Source organism: Anser brachyrhynchus, assembly GCF_964034855.1.
Source record: "Anser brachyrhynchus genome assembly, chromosome: 1".
Lineage (NCBI taxonomy): Eukaryota > Metazoa > Chordata > Aves > Anseriformes > Anatidae > Anser > Anser brachyrhynchus.
The window spans coordinates 118,165,996-118,188,594 of record NC_137694.1 but is presented as its reverse complement, the minus strand read 5'-3'; the positions used below and the strand labels follow the sequence as shown (position 1 = coordinate 118,188,594).

Below are 22,599 nucleotides of genomic sequence, written 5' to 3'. Positions count from 1 at the left end.
GGTCCCCACCTCACCTCAGGAGCCGTAAGCGTTTTCTGATGTTTTGGTGCTCCCTCCAAAAAGTGAATGCAAGCAATGTGTGAAAATCCAGAGCATTAGGAAAAATAATATGCTCAAATCTAGATTTCTAAATTGGCACTGAGCTTTGCAGTTGCAAAAAATCTTTTTGCAATGTATTGGATGTTGAAATTCAGACTTTTAGATCTGACTAAACTCTTGAGTTACATATTTGATTAACTTCACATAATTATTTTTTTGTTTGTTTACCTTGTGTATAGATGCTGACCACAAAAATGTGACAAAAGTCCTTCTCCAGCACTGCCTCTGGTTTGTAGAAAGGATGTATTCTTTTTTAAAAGTCCCCTGAAAAGGTTTGTACATACCAAGTTAAAGTTGGTTTGGACACCTACGTTAATATATCTCGTGGAGGTGTATTTATCTAAGCGATATGACTGAATGGCTCTCAATGCTTACTTTGAACCATTCGTTCCCAGGGTTAAGATGTAAGGTTTTCTCTGTTTATTTTCTGAACCCGCAGTGTTATTTGGTAGATAGGCAAATAACAACCTGAACTGAGAGCTTTTGTGTGCTCATTCATCTTGTTAAAATATGTGGGAGGCTGACGGCCCTCTCCCTCGTTTGCTCCAGAAATGCCAGGGTTTTCTCACTGCTCCCAGCGTATGCATCAAGACAGCACAGAGGCCTGTCAGAGACCCTGTTGTATCCCTTATCCTTACTGCTCCCTTTTTTTGAAATTTATTTTTCTTTTTTCTTTTCCTCTCCCCTTTACAGCTCAAGGCTTCTTCCTCCTTCTGTAGTTCTTTCTCCAGACCCATGCAGTTCAGGCTTTGGTCCCACCGAGGGTGAGCTTAGCAGACACAAAGCACGGTGCAGTCGTGTTCTCCTCCTGCAGGAATGTTCACCCAAATTCAGGTGTATGTGAGGGTCACGCAGCTCCTCTCTGTTTCTGTTTGCTCCTGACTTGGTAAATATGTGTTTAATTTTTTCCAAAGTCTCACCTGTCCCTTATCACAGCCTGTGCTTATTGGCATGTGCAGCTTCAAGCTTTATGGTCTCGTACTCCACAGTTAGGTTTGGTTGCTTTTTTCCAGCAGTGGCTTTTCTCAGCTCCCCTGCGAAGCCTGGCTTGGCTGACTGCTTCCGAAACAGGGCCCTCCCTGAAAGAGAAAGGGAAAACCCAGCCCCAGCCTGTGCCCAACAAAGGCGAGCAGCACCCACGCTCTGCCCACCTCCAAGCTGCAGCACAAGGTCTGCACAACATCCTCCTGCTTGCTTTGTGGGAAACAAAATTCTCGGGCATGTTTTACAGCAGACCGACATCTACACAAAGCCTTGTTAGATCCCTCCCACGCCCACTCAAAGCATTGACCTTTTAGCTTCAAAAACACAGGGATTTCCTACTCAGGCTAGAGAAGAAGCTCTGTGAGGGAAGCCAAGGGCACCAGCGGCTGTCGAGAAGCAAGGCAAACAGCAAGCCTCACGATAAGGGAGGAGAATATTGCTCATTCCTACGGTTTCCATAAACACTCCTAAAAAGCAGCGTTGCAGTGAACAGCATGAAGTGAGCTTTGCCTAGCTGGTGTTGTGAGACTAGCACTGCTCCTGGGTCCTCCCCTCTGCTGAGCATCCCTGGCACAGCTTGAAGGAGCAAAATCGCCAAAGACAACCCCCAAAAATCCCCAAACGGGAGAGATTTCTTGTTGCTCTGCCTCTGACTTTTTATCTCTTATGGTTAGTTATTTTAATGAATGTGCAAAACTTGAGATTTATTTTGTGGGCTAGTGTACAGTGGCATTGATCAGACAGATATTTCATGTAGCACTCGTTCTAACCACAGAATAAAATTCCCTTTAGGATCCCAAACTCCCTTTTGGATGAAAACCTAATTAGTGCTGTTGGTTGATGGGTTGAGGAGCCCTTCCAGCCCCCTTCAGGAGCTCAACGCAGAGCTACCGAAAGGTCTGGGTGGATGCCAGCCTCAGGGAAGGAAACACATTTGCAGAGAAACCCCAGATAATGTCCAAGGCTTTGCTACATAAACATATCAAAGATCTTAAAGTAATCCGCTGGCAGAAAGCGTGAAGCTTATTTCTTCTAGGGTGTTTGTTTTAAGATGCCAATCACGCAGCCTTTCCGCAGCGAGAACTCGGTGCAATATTTGCCTTTGTGTGCATGGTGGGATCGGGCCCAGGAGGTGACAGCTTGCAGATAAGGACTTAACTAATGTCCCGTAAGAGGCAGGAGGGACAAGTGTTATCGGTGGCTTGCCTGACTCATGCCGTGGGCTGATAATCTCCCGTGAGCTGCTGCAGCAGCACGAACACCGCACAGCTGCCGCAGAAAGGCAGTGTTGCAGCCCATCCCTCCTTGTACCTGCTGAGGAAGGACGGTGGAAAAGTCCCTCCTGACTTCCCTCGGGCCAGGCATCACCGCTGACCTTTGGGAGTGCGGTCAGCATTGTGCGCGTGGAGAAAAACAGGTGAATTTTAGGTCTGATGCTCCCTCCTGGGGATGGAAGTGAGAGGCGTGAGGGCTGGCACATGGTCCTCTGATGCCTGCAGCTTGGTACCTCATGCGATGAAGCATACACAGTACCTGATTTCCGAATCATGGCTTTCGGTGAGAAGTGCTATCTATATATTCAATAGGGATGGACATAAATAAAGTCTCAGATAAGTTAAGCAGAAGAAAAATGAGATCTGATATTATTTTCCTTGTAGACCCAAATCCCTCCTGTAGGGTTCAGAATGCTTCTTGACAAATAAATTGCCTTCAAAACACAACCGCAGAATTTTAAGGTTCTTGCTTTAAACCTTGTTGAGGAAAGAGGCAGAAAACAAATTCGTCTATAGTAATCAAAGTCATGAAGACGTAAATTCTACCGAAGATCAAAAAAATGCGTTAAATCCTCATCTAATGATGAACAGGAAGAATTCCCTGGGGGCTAAGTCACAAACCCTTGGAATTGATAGTATATGTATGTTGTATCTAGGTTCACCTAGATGGGACTAGTAAAGTGAAAAAAATATTCAGAAGAAAAGCTGTTCTTTAAAGAAGCAAGATTTCCATGAGGTAAACATCCTGGTGCAGGACAACTACTCCAAAATATCATCTGGGCTTCTTGTGTCTGGCCCCTGGACAACTACAGACCCCAGTGGGTCAGACTGAGATCCCATATAAACTTTCCTTCTCTCTCCCGAGTCTCCCATAGCTTGAAGGTGTCACACCTTCAGCTGTCCTGCCTTACTTGGTTTCAAAGTAAGCGTAACTCAAACTTAAGGCCAGGGAAAATCTGTGTCAGAAAGGACACACTTGGAAGGGAAATATGTGTATATATTTTTCAGTGGTGGCAACCATTTAAAGCTGCTCAGAGATTTGAAATACTCTAATAGCAATGAAATCAGCTCGGGCTGCCAGAGACATGCAGTAATATCCTATTAATAGATTATGGGATCACGTAATAGATACGTGATCTGTGGGTACGTAATAGATATGTGATCAATAGATCACGGGAACCTAGAAATTTATCTCAGGGATATCAAAATATGCATGGCAACATTTCCTAATTAAACAACAACAAAAAAAGCCAACATCTGGGTGAAGCTTCATAGGGAACAATGTTATCAGATCTCTCTGGGCAAACATGAGGACCGTATAAAACGAGCTGCTCAAGGGAAAGCAGCACCTTTCTTCCAGGAACTTTCTCTGCCAGAGCAGCTGGAGGCCTGAGGGCTCCCAGGAGCAATGGATCTGAAAGGGATCTGCGTGCTCTCCGTCATCCTTGTTGTAGCCCTCACCATGACAGAAGGGAAGACACCACCAAGTAAGTACATTTATCTCCTGTTGCTTTTGCAGGTATGTATGTGGGCTTGAACCTACTGATTGTACAGGCGGCATGGGCATGTCTCCAGTTCACATATCAGACAGTGAAAGTCTTGTTCTGACACTATTCCCAAAGCTGGAGTCTTTTTTAAAAAGTCTTTCAGAGAAAGCTATGGCAACAACAACAGCAAAAAAGACCACAGGTGAACTCTTATGTGGGTGGCATAACCGGGAACCTGCCACAAAGGTAGAGGGACAGAAATGCTCAGAAGCTCACTAGAACAAGATAGGGACTGGAACAGGAGCTAGCTCTGCCTAAGTAGTCTTCTGACTATTCTATCTATTCTTCTATCTATTTTATGCTACTTTTCTATGTTAATACAATCTCAGAGAAGTCTATCTGCCTCCGCAATGGAAGGCATTTAGACAACTGAAGAAGTGGAAAGCAAGTAGCTCAGCAGACCAACAGCAGACACGTAGGGACGTGCCGAGAATTTCTTGGTTGTGGATGACCATGTAGTAGACTTAAAATATTAAAAGTAAAGCTGTGACTATTCTCACATAACCCTATGATTTTAGAGTTAACTGAAGGCAAAGCAAGGAATTTGTATTTTTACACCTGTCTTATACCCCCAGGACCCTTTACTCGTTCTTTCTTCATGTGACATTGTCAAACCAACAAACATTTACTAGCGTAACATCTAAAGCTGTGTTTTGTACCATTTGATGTGGTCTATTTGAAGTCCACAGCCCCCACTGTGCTGGGCTGGGTTGACTGCAGGTGAGACCACAAGATACTTACGGGTGAAGTACAGACCTTACCGTAATGGGGCCAGCATTTCACCTGCCATCTTTTTACTACAAGCAGATCTTAAAACAGACAATTTCTGGTCTTAGCAAGTGACAGAAAGTGTACACTTGCAAGATGGACAGAGTCTAGGAAAGTTCACTGCTTTCAGTAGCCTCCTTATAAATGCACCTCCACTAACAAATGTGCAAACGGACACCCAGTAACTTAGGATTTCTGCCCTCAACAGCAAAATGCCAGTGTAAAATAGCCCCCAGGGAGCGGAAGAACTGTGGTCCCCCGGGAATCTCAGCAGCGGACTGCAGGAAAGCTGGGTGCTGCTTCAACGCTTCAGTCCCTGGCGTCCCCTGGTGCTTCACTGCTAAACCAAAGAAAGGTAATATCGCCACCAAAAACACTGATTTACCTAGTGTTTGCTCATACAGAAATGTGGACAACCAGGGAGTAGCTCTGCTTTGCTCTTAGGCCAATGAAGCAGGCACACACCTCTGTTAGAAGACCTCTGGTAAGAAAGTACAAAGTCAAATCCTGCCTGTCCATCAGGCTTGTAACTCGTCCTCTCTGCATAAGGTATTTCCTTTTCCTTCAGGCTTCTAGTTATCAAGTAGCCCAAGCTGATTATTTAAAAACATTTCACTGCCAGTTGTGGTCTTGTTGATCAGTGGAACGCGGGATCCTCTGCACTTATTTAAATGGGTTTTCCGCATGGCTGACAATGACTTTAGCACTGCATATTGAAGAGATCATGAAGAGTCACGAAGCGTCCTCAGCAGATGAATCCATCTGTGGTTGTTTAACACCACAGGTATCCTGTAACATTTAGGTTTTTCCTTTTTTTTTTTTTCCTTAGATTGTGTTGATACTTGCCACTCCCTTCCTTTTCTATGTGTTTCCCAGTATATTTCCACTGGTGGTTCTTTTTTTCCTTTCCTATTTTTGCTCCTAGTCTTCATTCAGTGAAATCTCCAAAATATCCCAGAGCAGATCTTTTTTTTTTTTTTTTTTTTTTTTTCTATTAGGTTCTTCGTTCTAAAGACCCCTGGAAAATCCAAACATCTGCTTCCATTTTTTGCCCTTGTGTTCTCAGAAAGGGTTGGATCTGGTCACCCGAGTCCTTCAAGGACTGGGTGCATATTTTATGTAACTGTTGAGTGTAAGCTACACTTGCAGTGCCAACCCCTTCTTAGGAGAACCTCAGCAGTTGCACAATCAGCCCTGGGAACATGAAATGAGGGGAAGTGGGGGTACAAAGGCAACGCTAGCAAATAAAGTAACTTGATACAAATCAAGATCGGTCAACAAGGCTTCGAATTGTTGGAGGACAAAAAGCGATTTTGCCTTTGAACACTGCTTGCATTTCATGAAAATCTTGAAAAAGAGATGGCTGCATCTTAAAGTGTCATTTTCACAGAGCTGATTTTTAAAGCAGGAGTCTTCCAGGAGAGGAAAACTTAATTATCCAGGCTGTGTGGTGAAACCACTAAAAAAAAAAAGGTTTTAATGCTGTGGAAGGGGACTCTTAACATAGATTCTCCACAGCTGCAGTTCCTATCTGTTGGCTGCATCCCCACAAAGGTTTCCTCTGCACCTTTGATTTTACTTTTAATTTGCTGAATGAGCTGTGGTTTCCCCTAGATGGCTTACCTCCCCTCCACTACTGAAGCTGGCATGCAAAGGTGGGCTATGGCCATCTAAAGATTGGGCCAAGACAGGGACAGCCCCGGACCTGAGGCCAGTGTCCGTGGCACCACCATGGGAGACAGGCTGGGTTGCTGCCCGCCAGGCACTTTTAGGGGTGAATTTTGGCCCCTCTAGATCCTCTGGTGTGGCAGCAATTCCTCATCTGCTGGCATTTAGTTTTGCCTGCCAGGTATGGCAAGGACTTGGGTGGTATTGCTGCCTGAAATCAACATGGAGAAGGTCACGGTGGCTGTTGAGCTCTCTCACGGGCCGCACTTGCCTTTCATTTGTGAATTCTGCCACCAGGTACATGAAGCATAAAGTAACGCAGCCTTCTTCCTTCCTTCCTTTTTGCTTTCTGCAGTTAAGAAAGTCTGTCCTGCCGACCCTCGGGTCCGAGTGAACTGCGGCTACCCTGGCATCACAGCCAAGGAGTGCACAAATAGGAAGTGCTGCTTCCGGGCACACCCCGCCGGTGTCCCCTGGTGCTTCTACCACCGCACAGTCGAGGAAGGTAACATCTCGCACGAGACATTGCCCGTCTGTCCCCACGGATGCCCTGCAGCTCCAAAGCAGGACAGACCCCCCTCTCCTTCCCAGTGGGGGTTCAGAGTGCCCGGGGCACACGCAGGAAGAGCTGGCTAAACCCAAAGAAGACCAGCTTCTTGCACAGAGGGGTGGTGTCCATGGCCCACCAGAGCCAGGGACCTGTGGGCAACGGGGCTCTGATGTGAGCAAAAGCCCTCAGTTAACACCATGGAAAAGGTGTAGCTACCAAACCCACATCTACATTATCACAGGAGGCAAAAGGCTTCACTTTAGAAGGGTGGAATGCACCTCACAGAAATTTCTGATCCCCTCCTTCCATTTCTGTAACTGGTCTTGCAGCACACCTAGTGTAGGTAGCAAATACCCCTGGCTGTTTCCAACACACCTCACAGTCTGTTTTGCGTCTGGAACAATTCCCCATAATTCAGTTTTATTGATCTGAATCATAGCTAGGAAACACATGTAAGGATGGGTGGGAAAGTAATTACTAAAATCTGACATCTGGATGCACACAACCTTTCTAATGTCCTTCTTCTAGGCAAACACTTCCTCACATTTTTTCAAATCTGTGGAAAAAACAAATCCCTTAATCCGTTTCTCCTCTTTTTTCTCCCTAGCTTGTTAAAGCAGAAACTTCCATCAAGAGCCTACTCAACTGGGAAACAACAGCCAGACATCCCAGCCCAAACTTCGTCATTTGTAACAACAACGATTTTCATGTCATTTTTTTCTCCTTTCTGAAGAAAAGTTTTCCACAGCTTTTCTTCTATCAGTAGGGTAGTACCATACAGTTTTTCAATGTAATAAAAGAACCAAGACACAATCCATGAGTCCTTTGCTGTCTTTATTTTAAAGCCGTGTATTTCTTTGTTTCCTGGGAAATCAGACATCCTAGCAACCTGCAGATGACAGCACGGTCGCTGACATTTCTGTAAGAAGCAGGGTGCAGTGCTTACACTTCACACTTCACAGAATAGCTGCTTGCAGGCGTTAGCTGATGGGTGGTTACATGGACCTCTGTTGTTTGAACACTGAAAATACCCAGCATTTCCCTTTTTACAGTGTCAGCAGCGGGACTGGTTTGTGTTTTCCCCTCAGGCCGTAGGGAAGGGCCCCTTTGCTCTCCCGCCCCCGGTGCTGCCCCCAGCAGCCAAACCAGCACTGGCACGGCCAGCCCGTGTCCTCATGAGTGGGTCCCCTGGTTTGGGTGCAGGAAAAGTGTGATTGAGCTCAGCAGCATTAAAAACAAACCAAGAAACAGGGCCCCTGGTCCCAACCTACACCTGAACCATACCCTGTGGTATGTCGCCAGACACAGGAGAAGCTCCAGGCCTCCAGGCGAGTGTGACTGCTTTCCTCTGCATGTTTTTAATGCTTGGCTCTGCAGCTTAAATGCTTCTCTGCTCTGGCTGAGATAAGGAGTCTGTAAGAGCTTCCTTGGAAACAAAATGGGTAACATGAGGCTGCTGCAGTAGCATGCCGTGCTCGGGGGCTTTGCAGGAAAGAGCAGTTGAGCAGTTTTGCATGGATGTGCTGCAAGGAGAGAAAATGATGAAGACACCAGCCTCCTTAGAGCCTTCTTTTATGATGATGAAGTTATCCAAGTGGGCAAAAATCAGTCATTCGTGAAACTCCATTATCCTGCAATTAAAACAGGCTCGGTAACAGGATATAAATATGGTTGTAATAGAAGCAAATAAACTGACAAGCCTTCTGAATGTCTTCAAAGGTCTTTGCTAATGAAGATTTGGAGGTGTAGCCCAGGTGAACTTGGGAGGGTTAAGTACAGTGTGATCATTCAAAAAGTGAAGTGGCCGAGGCCCCAGAAAGACGAGCCCAGCCGAGGGGACGTGGCTGCTGGCTATCAATTGGGTTTCATAGCCCGCGTCGGCCAGCACACGGACACGAGCAGATACGCGCAGCTCATCCATTCGGTCTGCATCAATAGATTTACAGGCTTCACTAGCTGGCACAATGGAAACAGCTTCAAATGACTGGGTTGTGTAAAGCCTGTCCTTTCCTGTCCCTTCTTAATTTTTTTTTTAATTTTTTTATTTTCTTATGGAGCCCTGACTTACCTTTGGAAAAGAGATTCAAATGGAAACTTGAACAAAGCTGTTGTTAGTGTTTCAGGCTGGTTACCATACCCAAATTAAACTTCCCAATATAAAGAAATCTGAGTGCACCCGTAATGCCCTGAGAGCGATGGGTGGCCACACTGGGGCATTTCAGAGGTTCATCCAGCCCCGTGTCCTCCAGTCCCCAACAGAATTGTCCAGGGACAATTGTCCAGGGGCAGAATAAGGATATAACGAGGCTGCCTTTCTAACAGCACAGAGCTCATGTCACAAACGTGAATCAGTTTTAACGAGTAAACATGGGAAGCACAAATGCAGACTCACCCTTTGTATCTTTGCTTGCACACCCACATCGCTGCACAGCTAGTGCTGAACAAGTAAGCAAAGTGCTTAGTATTTTTCTGGGGGGAAAAAAAAAGTAGGTCAGCTACACAATTTTCATCAGCAAAGGTGCTACCGTAATAGGAATCAATGCTGTGACACAAAGCATTTGTGCTGGTGAGGCTGTTACGCAGCTAGTGAATGATGTCTAAAACCACGCTTGCCTGGTGGTCCTAAACTGGCTGCAATCAAGACAGCTGTGTGCAACCGATGCCCCAGCTTCCAATAAGGCTGGAAAGAAACTGTTTGGCAATATAGATTGATTCCATGTGTGGGTCTTCAGCGACTGAGGATATTTGACTGTTTTTTAAAGCAATTTTAGCTAAGGTAAAGGTCTCAGAAGTCAAACGTTTTGAAGCAATGCAGGAGGGCTGAATTTGGCTGACATGCAGAATTAATGGGAAAAATTGGAGCAGACAAGGAGCTCAGGGTGCAGATGGGTGCTAGCAACAAAGAAGAAGAAACCTGTAGCAATCTGAAAACAGCTCTTAAGATGTATATTTTAACATGCCCACTTACTGCAGGTTGCATTCCCAAGTATCTCTGGAAAGGGTATGCTGCCTGTTTGAGCTGGTATCACACACCTCCTCTGGCAAGGCTCCCATTCAAAAGGAAGATTTAAGGTAAGGTGCTAAGCCAAAGTGAAAACGAATACAGAAACTGAAATGTTCCTGTTGAGAGCAGCTAAATCACACAGTTCTGCCACAAGTCTCAATGAACAACTTTCAAAAATTTCATCCCTGGGGTTCAGTAAATATCAGGGACACTTGGCCCATATTTTCAAAGACTCCTAGTTGCAGAGAAGAGCCTGGAAACTTGACCATGATGCCCTCAAACAGCTTGGAAAGCAGAAGGTAAGACCCAAGGACTACATCTGATTCCCGGTTAAATCCAGGAAGAATGATGGTATCAAGACCCAGACTAAGTCTCCAGGAGGTTGTCCTCTCTGGCAGCCTGGGTCCAAAAAGGCGGATTCAGTGCTCAGAGGTGCAGGTTTCAAAACCTTCCTTAGGAGCAAAGTTCAGCCAAGAGTTTCCCGAGCAGCTCTCTGCCAGAAAAAAAAATCTCTTTGGGCAGAAGAGTCCCCTATTGCACTGTAGCCTATTTCCTCCCCATCCAAACCTTCCAGAGCATTTGAAAGCTGCCAGTGTCAGTAAATGAAACAGCAAAGTGCCCGACAGCCTGGTGCAGCGCGTGCGGTCCCTGCTCCAGTACACACCACCAGCTACACGACGGGAGGAGGAGACTGCAAACGTGTGCTCAGCAGTAGGAGACAATTTGCCAAATAGACAGACTTTGCTTAAAAATAGGTGTGTTGCAATGCATAATACTTGGTTATATACAGTAGCACTCACCAATGCTCTAGAAGAGGATGCTGTTTGGTTGTCTCCTCCTGCTAGAGAATGGTAAAATTTCTGTGATGTTATCAGAGCTGAGGAGGGTAAGAAAAGAAGGTACTTTTCTGCTGGAGACTTGTGTATCTATTCTTCTAACTTCTTGTAGTTTGTGAGCACCCTTTCATATACCCATTGTGGCACCCAGAAACACCTCTCCAGGAAGATCCTAAAGACAGGCTCTCTCAAGGTCTTGCTCCCATCTGTCTCTGAGTTAGGTGTCCTGGGCTTCCTTCAACATGCACGTCTGTATCTCAGCATATCCAAAGGCTTTTTTTGGAAAATGGAGTTTTTGAAGGATTTAATACTGAAATATCACAAAAATTGAAATGAAACTAGAATTCTTGAATCAAATAATTTCATCGCTGCTGAGCCAAACAGCTCACTGCTGAGCTTTCTTGTTGCAGAAACTCTAGGAAATACCCAGGGTGAATACCAGGGAAATACCAGGCTTTAAAAAGCCTGTACAAGTCACACAGGGGTGACTAAGGGCGGGAGCGGAGTGGTGGTGGTTTGAAGTAGTTATCATCAGCTGGATGATTTTGATCTATTGTGCTTTGAGGAAGCGTCATGGAAGCTGAATCTGAGAAGTTAAACCTGACCACGTTCTCCAAAGGCCCCGTGATCCTTCCTGCCATGGAGTGGGATTTCCCCGGCTACCTCCCCTTCCTCAGACTTGGCATTACACCCCACCCAACGGGGACATCGCCACAACAACATACAGGTTTCAGCAAACAGCAGCAGCAAAATCCTAAGCTTTGATTCATTTCCGTTTCTTCTGTAACGACTTCGGAGCTACTTTCTGATTGTACCATGGGAGAGAGCCAAAAACCACCTGTAAGGCTTTTGATAAAGCCATGAAATGATTTTAATATCTGACTGTAAGGATATGGAGGAATGAGCAAGGAGTTCCCAGGAACAGGTGGAACTTCATTCTCTGCTTAGCAGAGAAGACAAGCTGGCAGCAGAAAGGTGGTGGGACAAGGCAATGACTAGGTGCTAGGGGAGAAACGGTGCAATTCTGTTCCAAAGTCACAAATCGATAATGTTTCAACTTCATATTCGGTTAATATTTTCCATTTGTGGAAGAGATGAAGGACTGCCACAAAACTGCAATGTCAGGTATCTAGCAGTGCTATTGCACAAAGTTGACTTGGCATAAAAAATTCACAGATCTTCTTGAAAAATCAAGACACAAAAAAAAAAAAAGAAGAAAAAAGGGAAACCAAATGAGGGCATGAAATTAAAAAAAAAAAAATGCAATTAGTGCTCATGCTGCCCTTTGCAGCTTTTCTGCCACAGAGGTGGGAATTCCCAGCCAAGCCCCTTATTGTGGCTTTTCTAAGATAAACCCCAGTGCTGGTAAATGGCAGCATGACAGCTGCTCATCGCTCACCTGGGCGCTGCACACATCCTCGCTTCCTTCCATGCTGAAAGAAAGGATCATTCTTATTGTAGCACCTTCCTTGTCTTTCCAGAGTTTCCCATCCTGCATTATGGAGGAGTTTTTAAATTGATAGCTACGGGAAAATGCAACTTCAAGGGTTCTTTGTTTTCTAATGCTCTTTATTTTATGACGCCATTTAGAGAACAGAGTGGATGGTAATTGCATGTGAGGTATATTAATTTTTGTACAGTTGATAACGAGAAGTTTATGGCTGGCTTATTTAATGGCATTAACTGTAATATAAGACAATAAAAGTGATTGAAGTTGCCGCTCGGGCTACGAAGGAGTCCTGTTCCTCCTCTTCCTTGTCTGATCTATGGAGAGTTGGCATGGGGAGGCATCTAGTTTTGGGGACCATGATGTCTTCAGTCCAGCATTTTTTGCAGGTCTATAAAACATAAAGTATGACCTCTATTATCATTAGAAAACTGTCTTGCTCTTAGTTTTGAAAGTGCAGTCCTGGAGCATCCTCTGGGTAGTTTATCCTTTAGGCATCACTGCTGATGTTGTCTAGGACTGGACACTTAACTAACTTGTGGAAGTTATGGCTGTTAGCCTTGCACTGTGGTGAGATATACAGCTAATTTTGTTGCTGTGGCAGGCAGGAGGGATGGCACAAGGACAAATTAGTAGCATGAAAAGCCACCCAGCCAAACGAGTTGAAGAGACCTTTCATGATGTACGTGATGGAAATGCACAGGAGGCTGCAGAAGAACATAGCACGGGTGTTGTGGCTGAACAAGGGAAAATGGTGCTTGGTAAAATGGGAAATTGACAGGTGGGACTGGCAGAATAATACATGGTTTCCCTTCTCTGGGAACAAGGGAGGAGGAAATCTGTAAGTTCCAGAGTACCGAGCAGAAGGTAGACAGGGAATGATCATTCACTCCTTCCTGTAATGTAAGAGTATGGGAAACCTCTGCTGAAACTTGCAGCTAGCATGGTCAACAGGAGACTCAAGCAGCAATTAGACAAGTCTATGAAAGAAAAATCCATCCAAGGCAAGAAAATACAAAGAAAATCCCAATGTCTCCGGCAGTCTTTGAATTGGCAGGCAAGCACCCCTCGATGCTTACCCTGTTCTTACACTCTTCCCTGAGTGGTGCTGTTGTCCGCTGTCAAGCACTGGGCTTGACAATACAAATCCTTGCCCTGAGCCAATATGACTGCATTTATGTTATGAAGAATTTTTACGAGGTATATCTGTAACCTACCTGTACTGGGAGTTACCTGAAACCATATCTAAAACAGGCAATTTGTTGTCCTTGCTGACTGCCAGGGGCAGTAAGAGAAAATGTATCTCTACAACTGCAGCTGCCAGTTCCCTTTGAGAGAGAAGAGGGACGAAGGCATCTGTCTGAAAATAATAACACTTTATTTGATTTTTTTTTTTTGTTACATTATCATAAATGTCTCTATTCTCAGAAAACAAAGCCCTAGTTTGGAAAATAATGCACATACAAATCTCTTACGGGTATTAAGTATACAGAAATATACAAAGATTTCTCTATTATTGTCATATATCATCAGAATGCCCCACATCCCACATTTTTACTCAGGTCCACTGTACCAGTAAGCGTTAACTACAAAGGTAACAAGCAACCTGAAAAAGACATGGTTTATATAATATAATTACATATATGTATATATATATCTACAACAGTGCAAATATATCACAGCGTGCAGGCAGCAAAAGTCTCTAGAGAAGCGTAATAAAATTGACTCATAGTAATGCAAATGCATTACAGAAAAAAGAGACAACAATGACATTCGATATACAGAATATGCACACTTCAGCACGCTGATTTAGAATGATACTTGCATTGACTCTTGCTTTAAAAACAAAAGAACAAATGTTAAATAATTCAATTACAGATTCAAGGGTAGTATCTCACAATAAGGTCAACTGACTCAGATAAAGTATTTCACAAGGCTTACTGACATACATAAGGGTTTGGCTACACTGCAGAACTTGTTTTCTTTTTAGATACATCACATACTCTTTTTCCTTAAATTTCATGTATTTATCCTGTAACTTAGGAGCATTTGTTCAATATTTTAAAAAATTGTTCAACAACTTTGCGCGGTGGGAAAGCTGCTTTTTAAAGGAAGAGGAAGAAGTTTGTGTAACGATTACACTAAATGGGTTACAAAAACAAGTTAAAATGGGGTAAGAAGAAAGACATCACAGATGTCACTGAAGTAAAACAAACAAACAAACAAACTTAAAAATAAAGATTTCCATGTCATCTTATAATCTGCTTAAAAAGACATTTTAGATTTTGTTCTTCTTGAAAGAGCGGAGAGAAGCGCACCCTCAGATCCAGACCGTGAGGTATTCAGTAGCTCAGAGAACTCTCAAAAGTCAGCGCTTCACCTCAAACTCCTTTGCACTGGTCCCAAGAAGCTCATTTTAACCACGTAGACAACAACAAGTAACTAGATGGAAGGGCATGAGAAATTGTTTTGCATGGCCAGAGCTGTACAGAAACCCCAAGAAAGAGAATGGATCAATAAATTCTCGATGTACCTTGAAGGCATAAACAATGTACAGGACGCAGGCTGGTAGGCTGAGTCGTGGGAATTTCTTTTGCGCAAGGGTACATATTTTGACTGGTCATCCTTTTACAGTTCTTGCAATTAGTCTCAATAGAAATCTAACTCTCTTAAAAGAAGCTTCTACAACTGCCATCTGTGTAAAGCTATGGTTCATTATAAGATTTCAAAATAATAAAAACATTGAAGCTAGATTTAATGCTGTAAGGTACCATTACTCTTTTGCAAAATCTGTAAGAAATGTGTACAGAAAGAGAAGTATGCTAACATACACACAATTAAAAGCAAACTTGTGATGCTTGCATGCTCAACCTGTAACTTCTGGACTTGTAATACGCATCTGGGTTATAAAAAAACACTCGGTGGGATCCACAAGAAAAATCTCTATATTATGAGAACAGGTATTCAGGAACAGGACAGTAGGAGTTGATCCCTGAAAATGCTACTGCCCCTGTCCAGGAATAGGAAAGCCCATGATTAACTTCAGTGAGACCTCGCAATTCATTTAAACACTCACTAGTGTGGTGTTGCACAATTAGTAGGACCTGTGTCATGGGCTCAGCAATGATCGGCCTGTCACAAACTGTTAGAAAGGACATGACACAGCGTCATCTTCTGCCTACTTCTAGTTCCCAACAGCTTATCAAAATGCCTTTGTGATTATCAGACATCGTTACTGGTTTCCATACAGAACAAAAGGGAAGTAGTTCCTGAGCAATTGCACCCTTTCAGGGTGTTCTGGTAGGAAAATGGACACACACAAAAAGGAAAAAAGAATAACCTGCAGGACAATGTCTTTGATACCACTGAGATGCAGAAATCCAGCCTGATTATCTACCACACTCAACCTGCTCTGGAGGAGCCTGAGGTCAGCTAGTGCCAAAACCAACCGTGATGTTTTCTAATATCCTTGCTCTTCGAATCACAGAATTGTTTAGGTTGGAAAAGACCTCTAAGATCATCTAGTCCAAACTTCAAAGGGGGGCTCTCTTGCATTAGGCAGGACAAGTACACGTCACCGTCTTCCCACTGAGCCACCAAGTGGGGTTGACCTACAGCTCAGTGAGCAGAGGCAATGTGGAAGAGGCACGCATGCCATCTGTACCCTTCTCGCACACATTTTCCAAGGATCTCTGTTTGAGAACATAACCACTGCACATAAAGTCCCTCCCTCTGCCCTTTTTTATTGTTTCTGAAGGTAATCATCACAGAGCAGCAAGCAAAAGAACAAAACCGTATTTCAGTAAAAGTTAATGCTGAGAAAAGAACCCTTCCTGCTTATTTTGGAAAGTACAAATAAACATTGGCATTTTTTGTATGCAGAGCAGACCTGGATTGGCATTTCTGGTGCAGAAAGAAAAAAATAGATCTTTTTCCTTACTAAAATTACACAAAAGCAATTATGTAAAACAACAGTAAATACGCAGGAAAATATACACTCATCTCTCTGCTTGATTTTCCTTCTCTTCTGCCCCTCAAAATAAATTTGTGGTTCAAAAGAGTAGATCGAAATGCCAGCCATCTGATACATCCAGTGTCTGGACACAAGTGTTCATTATATTACACCTATACTATCTCTCTTTCTTTAATGTGCATATATATTCCTCTACTGTAATGATAAAAGAAATATTTGGGGCTCCAAATATTAAGAATTGAACAGGAATTAACCACCAGATATTTTTGTTACTCCTTTTGATCTATAAAGATGATTTTTTCTGAATTTCTTATGAGTACAGACTACTTTCCAAATCTTTTATTTAATTGTAAATAAAAGTAATTCCTCCTAAAAACTTTCAGGGGTTTTCATATTATATGCAAGTTTCTGCCAAAAAATAAAAAATAAAAAGAAGCACATAAAGTGTTAATTGGTGCACATTATAACCAAAGCAACAGGAACAAAGTAAGTCCAAACGAAACAAGGAAGCCAAAGAATGCCCGTCTTCTAGTAATCACAACAGAAATCACACATTCAGTCTTTAAGAGAACTTTAGAAAACTTTTGTGCCTCTTGTGCAATTTTTAGCCAGATTGTGACTGGTTTGAATGGTGATAATGGCATTGATTTCAACCAGTTTATGGCTACTTATATATGGCTATATAAAATGAGGTTTCGAAGTCTTTAGAATCCTGCTGGCCTCATTGTATCTCCGCACGAAGCCTCCAGAGCTTGGCAATGAGCTTGCTTACACCACAGCACATGCAAGCTCAGTCCACTAACATGGGAAAGCATTTAATACTAGCCTGCTAGAACTTATTTCCACATAAAGGGAGAAAGGACAAGTTGAGCCTATGCTAAAAGACTTTGCAGCATACGAAAATGTAACTGGGACGGACTTCAAATACTTCTGTCCCACAGTATCAGCAAAAGAGATATCAGTTAATTTTAGCACTAAGGAGGGAAAGAATGATTATCTCATTTGCGTGTAGCATTGGCTTCAAGAAAAATCATTTATTTCCTTACTGGGATACTACAGTCTGAAAGTGTTCCTTAGAATAGTAACTTTCAGCTAAATTCTGCCAGCAGATGGCTGGGAAGAAGCACATCTAATAAAAAAAAAAACAGTGACCAAAAATAGTCGAAAGCATGCATTTTCTTAGGAATACCCATGGAGGACCAGACTTTTGGCTACTGTAACACAGTACAAACTTACAGTATAGAACAGTATGTTGCAGACTAATGAGGTAAAATAAGAAAGTCTACAAACACGGGAACAGGCACAGATAACAAGACAGGATCCAAAGAGCTCATACTGCTAAATCGGTCTGGGGGGGAGGAGACAGCAATATCCTTGTCTGAGCTGAGAGTGGTGAAGTACCAGTTTTATCAGCAAAGTTATTTCACTTGGCAAGTTTCGAGAGATCCTCAGTGTGCTGTTTGGTAAATGGTGTCGATAAACACAAATCAAACCCTGAATTTATTTCATGCTGTGGATGTTACACACTTTCATACTCAGCTAGCTTACAGCTGGACCAGCAGTGTGCAACAAGAGTAATCTGACAAACATAGTCCTGTATCTGTTTGCAAACAGCAACTGCCTGAAATACTCACAAATTATTTTGAGAGCCTTAAAATAATCAAGGTACGTTGTACCAAGGGAATTCAGGGGAACAAGGAATTCGTGACTTGTTCAAAAACTGTTCACAGTTCGGAATATTACCTAGAATAGTCAAAGTTCTTAATTTCTCCTATCTGACAGCCATGGAGGCCCATACCTGATTGTGAATATACCTGGAAAAGCTGCGGAGCTGTATAAAAGCTCTACTGGCTTCAGGGATATTTTGTGAAAAAACAGCAACAAAAACATGCAGAGAGGTTGGACAAGGATTTTTTTTGCCTTTTTTTCTTCTACAGTAAAGATTGACCTTATTTTCGCAGGTCAACTTATTTCAAGAGAAAGTTCAGCTGACCTTCCTAATACAAGTGACCTGACTTCAGTCTAGAAGACTGGCTTAATTCAAGCACTCTGAGCTTAATAGATACGCACGGTTTGTGTCTGTACCAGCAAATAAAATAGAGCCTGGGCACGGGCCAGGAAAACAATTGTCTTCACTGCTAAGTGGTAGAGCTGCGGCTCAGCACAACCTGAGCTTTTCCAGACAGTGTTTGGGCCCTGTTTAAAAGTTAGTACAGTGCAGGGATTGTTCCTGGTAGCCCCAGCTGTCTGAGGATTAACAGGACAGACAAAGGCAGACTGTGAAAACTAGCCTAAAGAACAGAGACCAGGCCCTGGAACTATTTAGTTTACTAATATAGATGTGGTCATGGAGTCCTCAAAGCCAGACTGTGAGCTGTGACTGTTGGTGGCCAGCAGATGCACAAGGTCTCTCTCTTCAACTATTCTGTCACGAGCTGCTGAGCTCCTGAGTGGTTTGCTGTCATTGAGCTGCTTCCAATCTACAAGACCTCAGTGTCCCGATAGGAATAATGCATTTATAGAATGCGTAGGTCTGGCCTGGATGTCTGTGACACTAAGGTAAAACACACAGTAACCGCGGAAGGTAGGAGAACTCACACAGAAGTTTACTAGGGTGTCTGACAGAAGTTTACCAGGGTGTCCAACATGGGCATTGGTCCCATGCTGTCATTTTGGGTTGCCAATCCAAACCCGGGAAAATCAGCGACAAAATTCACATCGACTTGGAGTCAGAATTCCCCCCGCCAAGTTTACAAAGGTGAGATATGCAGGACAAATGCATGCCTCTTGCAATGGTTTCACTGATGGGAATTAATTCCCATGTCACGCATGTAGACTTCAGGATGAGAACAAAACTGCTTGGTATAATTAACCCTGCAATATTACAAGGCCCTTTGCATATTTTGAGGAGACTCCTACACATAGATTGTTACAGGTATTTTAAATGCTCCCACAGGAGGCAGTCGCTAGTGGTTTAACACAACACCCCAAGCTTTGAGCTGTGGATGTATCTTGCTCAGGCTTTAGGGATAGATTCTGCTTTCATAATTTAAGAAAAAAAGAGCATTGGAGTGCTTTGATCTTTTCATTCACAAGAGGTAGATCAAACGGATGATGAGCAGAGTCAGTATTTTCAATATAACAAACATTTAGGATTTAAAAGACACTGCAAAAGAACATTTTCAATCATTCAGCAGTAGCTTGAACATGTCTGTGCTATCTATTGTTGCTTCCACATACAGACCACAGGTTTAGTGCAGGCTCAGAATCTGCCTTTTCCTCCTAACATCAAGATTTTCAGATATGAGACCAGCTCGACAAGTAAAGCACCAAAATTCTAAATTTAGACAGAAACAAAAATAATGACTTGAATAATTTTAGATTTTTTTGTTTGTTTTTAAAAAGTATCCATGTTAAAAAGATATTTTTTGTTAATAATTATTACATTTACAGACTTTTGGCCAGAAGGGGTAATTCTGTGGAAAATAATTGCAAAATAATACATATAAAACTGCAAAGATGAAACTCTGAATTTAAAAAGATGAGAGAATTATATTTTCTTTGCATTCTCCATTTTGCATCTCATTACCTTGTCACTTATAATGACATTATACAATTCTGGCTACCAGGACTAGTATTACCTTGTCGCATGATTGGTTTTCATAAGGAAATTTCCTACAACCAGTTTTTTTATTACAGTTACACTGTCTCAGTATTGATATTCTGTGTTGTAAAATTCCCTTCTATTTCTTCTTCCTAGTTAAAGCTAGAAAGTGTAATAAAAACATGACCCAACCCAGCTGGACTGATTGGCTTAACACTATATGTCCTCTATCCCAATGTGGTTCTCTATGGGCTAGGTCATAACAGCATCTAGCTGGGCACTGGAGACGGGCCTGCCACAGTGAGACAATGTCAAGAGCCCTCTATTGCATGTCTAAAGATCTTCCTACTGCATCATTTTAGTTGTTTTTCCTTTACCTCTCTGCTCGGATTTTGTATCTGAGAACAAAATAGGCAATTAGGCGCAGAGAGATGAAGAAAATTCCAAGAACGATGAAGTCCAGGTAAAGTTTGGCATTTTCTACATCCAGTTCTCTCAGAATGGCCTCTGATTTTTGAAAATGGCAAGTGTCATCTTTGTCACAATGCAGGTCTTCTCGATCCAGTCCATAGATGGAGAGAATTACTCCTTCGAACCCATATCTGGAAAGAAGAAGGATGGATTATTATAAAGTAAAATGTTGATGATCTGTTTAGAAGTAGTCCACCAGCAATACACTCTCTATGAGAGCTTGGCTGGAAATGCTGAGGGGTTCAGCATTGTTCTGACATGTCTCAAGGTAAATTCTATCCCTATTACAGTGAAGCAAATGACATGCCACTGGCATTGTACATGAGATTGAACAATGACAGAAGTTTTGCCTTGAACTGCTTCCAGTTAGTGTATAGTGCAATTTCTCAGAAGTAAAATGTTAAAATGCAAAGCAGACTAATTTCAGCTCACACTCAGAAACTCCGCTTTTAAAAGTGACATTATTAATTCCATTTTTAAAACTAAGCAACAGGGATACAATTATGGCTTGAAGTCAGAATATGTTAAAACCGGCATCAATCTAGAATGTCTCTTCTCTTACCTTCTGTTCACCGTAGTTTCACTAATTAATATTGCACAGTTCCCATGTCTCCCCTAGGACTGGGTGCACTTAGGATCTGACTTTGCAAGCAGATACAGTATCATGGTTCCCACACCTATGATAGCTCCCACCAGCTCCAGGAGACCCCACACAAGCTAGACAATGTCTAAAGGCCTCAGCTTGAATTCTAGCTACTAACTGGGGGGGGGGGGGGGGGGGCTGTAGTCTCTTAATCATTGTTAGGCGTCTGTGTAAGACCTCACTTGTCAAACAAGAGGATATTTTAGCTTGGGTTTTCTTAGTAATAGTGCAGCTCAGGCAGGGTGGGGAAAAGGTGGGTGGGCAAAGGAAGAACCACCTAGAAACCTATTTCTTCATACTAAAGTGGTCCTGCAAGTACATGAGCCATATACAAAATGATGGTCAAAGGACTGTTTACAAGGACACATTTTAGCTCCTTCTGCAACATGCACTTCCTAATCATTTTGTTTCATTCCAAAGAAAACCCGTTCACCATCATCATGGGAATTCATCTCATCTAATTTCAGCCATAAATATTCAGGTATCTGGTCTAAACTAGTCCACCTACAGAGTTTTCTTCTAAGAATTCAGATTAGAGATAACAAAAACCTCATGTTTCTCATGGCAGTACTACTGCAAAATGTAAACAAAACAAATCTTCATCCAACAAGTCCACCTAGGATACTGCAGAGATTTATACAATATTTTTTTCCAAAATGAGGCGCTGGCATCAATTTCTGATTTGGGCATACTGTTCCTATTATTTCACAAATCCACTGTTCCAAAATCCAAGGAGATTTGAATGCTGTGTAATTCCATTTAATTTAATGGAACCTACACAGACTTGTGGCTGATGATCTGTACTGAATGTTCCAGTTTATTTCACATCATACACAAATAAAATGAAGTTGAGATAATGTGGTATTCATTTACATCATATTCATGGATACTTTAAAGAAACATCCTCTGAACATAGTTTCCTTGGCACCCAAAATAACAAAACAAGCAAGCAAAAGAAAACAAACAGCATTTCCAAAATGGGAGGTTAATGGCCTCCCTAGCAGTACCTGACATAGGAAATGTAGGACATCCACTGGAGGTATGTTGGGATGGTATCAAAGCTGACAAAAAACCCAGAGAACAGAAGCACTGGGATGGCAGTAACTGGCCCCACAAAAGTGGCCACCTGGGGAGAGAAGGAATAGACAGTCTATTGCCAAGAGAGACAGAGGAAGAAAAACAAACAAACAAACAAAACACAAACAAACAAACAAAAACAAACAACAACAACAAAAAATCCTGCTTTTTCATCTGATGTCCTGACCTCAATTGAGAAAATCAGTCTTTTTAAAAGCACTTTCCTTACGGAAATCCTCTGTTCCATGCCAAACCAAATAAGTCAGTGAAAATCTACTCTCTTAGGCAGTTGGGAGTGATGCCACTCGAGTCCTTCTGAAAACGTTACTCCCCCAAATTATCACAGTTTCAAAGACCAAGAAATTACTGATTTTTTTGGACAAGGTTTCTTAGGGGGGAGGTTAGATAGTTAGTGGAGGAAAAGGGGTCCCTCTCCTCTTCCTAAACCTTGCTCCTAGTTGACCACACTGCTGTGCTGGGATCTGTCCTTTGAGACGCTTGAACCCACCAAGAATTTACTGAGCAAGATGGGCACTGGCATTCCCTTGCATACCCTGTGTGTGAGACCCATCTTCCTAAATATTATCCTTCCTCACTCACTCCCCTCTGCAAGCACACAAAGTTCCCTTCTCATTAACCCCACATGCATGGAAG

General features: G+C 42.7%; 2 protein-coding genes across 2 annotated transcripts in view; one reads left to right on the top strand and one right to left on the bottom strand.

Moving 5' to 3' along the window:
- Window positions 1-3,333: 3,333 nt before the first annotated feature.
- LOC308200054 (trefoil factor 1-like) lies at window positions 3,334-7,704 on the top strand. The gene is made up of 4 exons (XM_080605127.1): window positions 3,334-3,844; window positions 4,881-5,027; window positions 6,696-6,845; window positions 7,498-7,704. Exons 1-4 carry the CDS (start codon window positions 3,766-3,768, stop codon window positions 7,503-7,505), a joined length of 384 nt encoding a protein of 127 aa, XP_080461253.1. The 5' UTR covers window positions 3,334-3,765; the 3' UTR covers window positions 7,506-7,704.
- A 5,830-nt stretch (window positions 7,705-13,534) lies between these two features.
- The window catches only part of ABCG1 (ATP binding cassette subfamily G member 1), a 57,247-nt gene continuing 48,182 nt past the window's right edge, over window positions 13,535-22,599 (bottom strand). Inside the window, exons 14-15 of the mRNA XM_080605114.1 lie at window positions 21,876-21,994; window positions 13,535-20,356 (exon numbers count right to left, since the gene is read on the bottom strand). Coding sequence (XP_080461240.1) covers window positions 20,128-20,356; window positions 21,876-21,994 — 348 coding nt within the window. The 3' untranslated portion in view covers window positions 13,535-20,127. The remainder of the gene's footprint in view (window positions 20,357-21,875; window positions 21,995-22,599) is intronic.

Excerpts from the sequence above, each read along its gene's own strand:
- LOC308200054 (XM_080605127.1), top strand. The coding sequence starts at position 3,766 with ATGGATCTGAAAGGGATCTGCGTGCTCTCCGTCATCCTTGTTGTAGCC. Across the intron at positions 3,845-4,880 it reads AGAAGGGAAGACACCACCAA|CAAAATGCCAGTGTAAAATA; the intron begins GTAAGTACATTT and ends TGCCCTCAACAG. Across the intron at positions 5,028-6,695 it reads CACTGCTAAACCAAAGAAAG|TTAAGAAAGTCTGTCCTGCC; the intron begins GTAATATCGCCA and ends TGCTTTCTGCAG.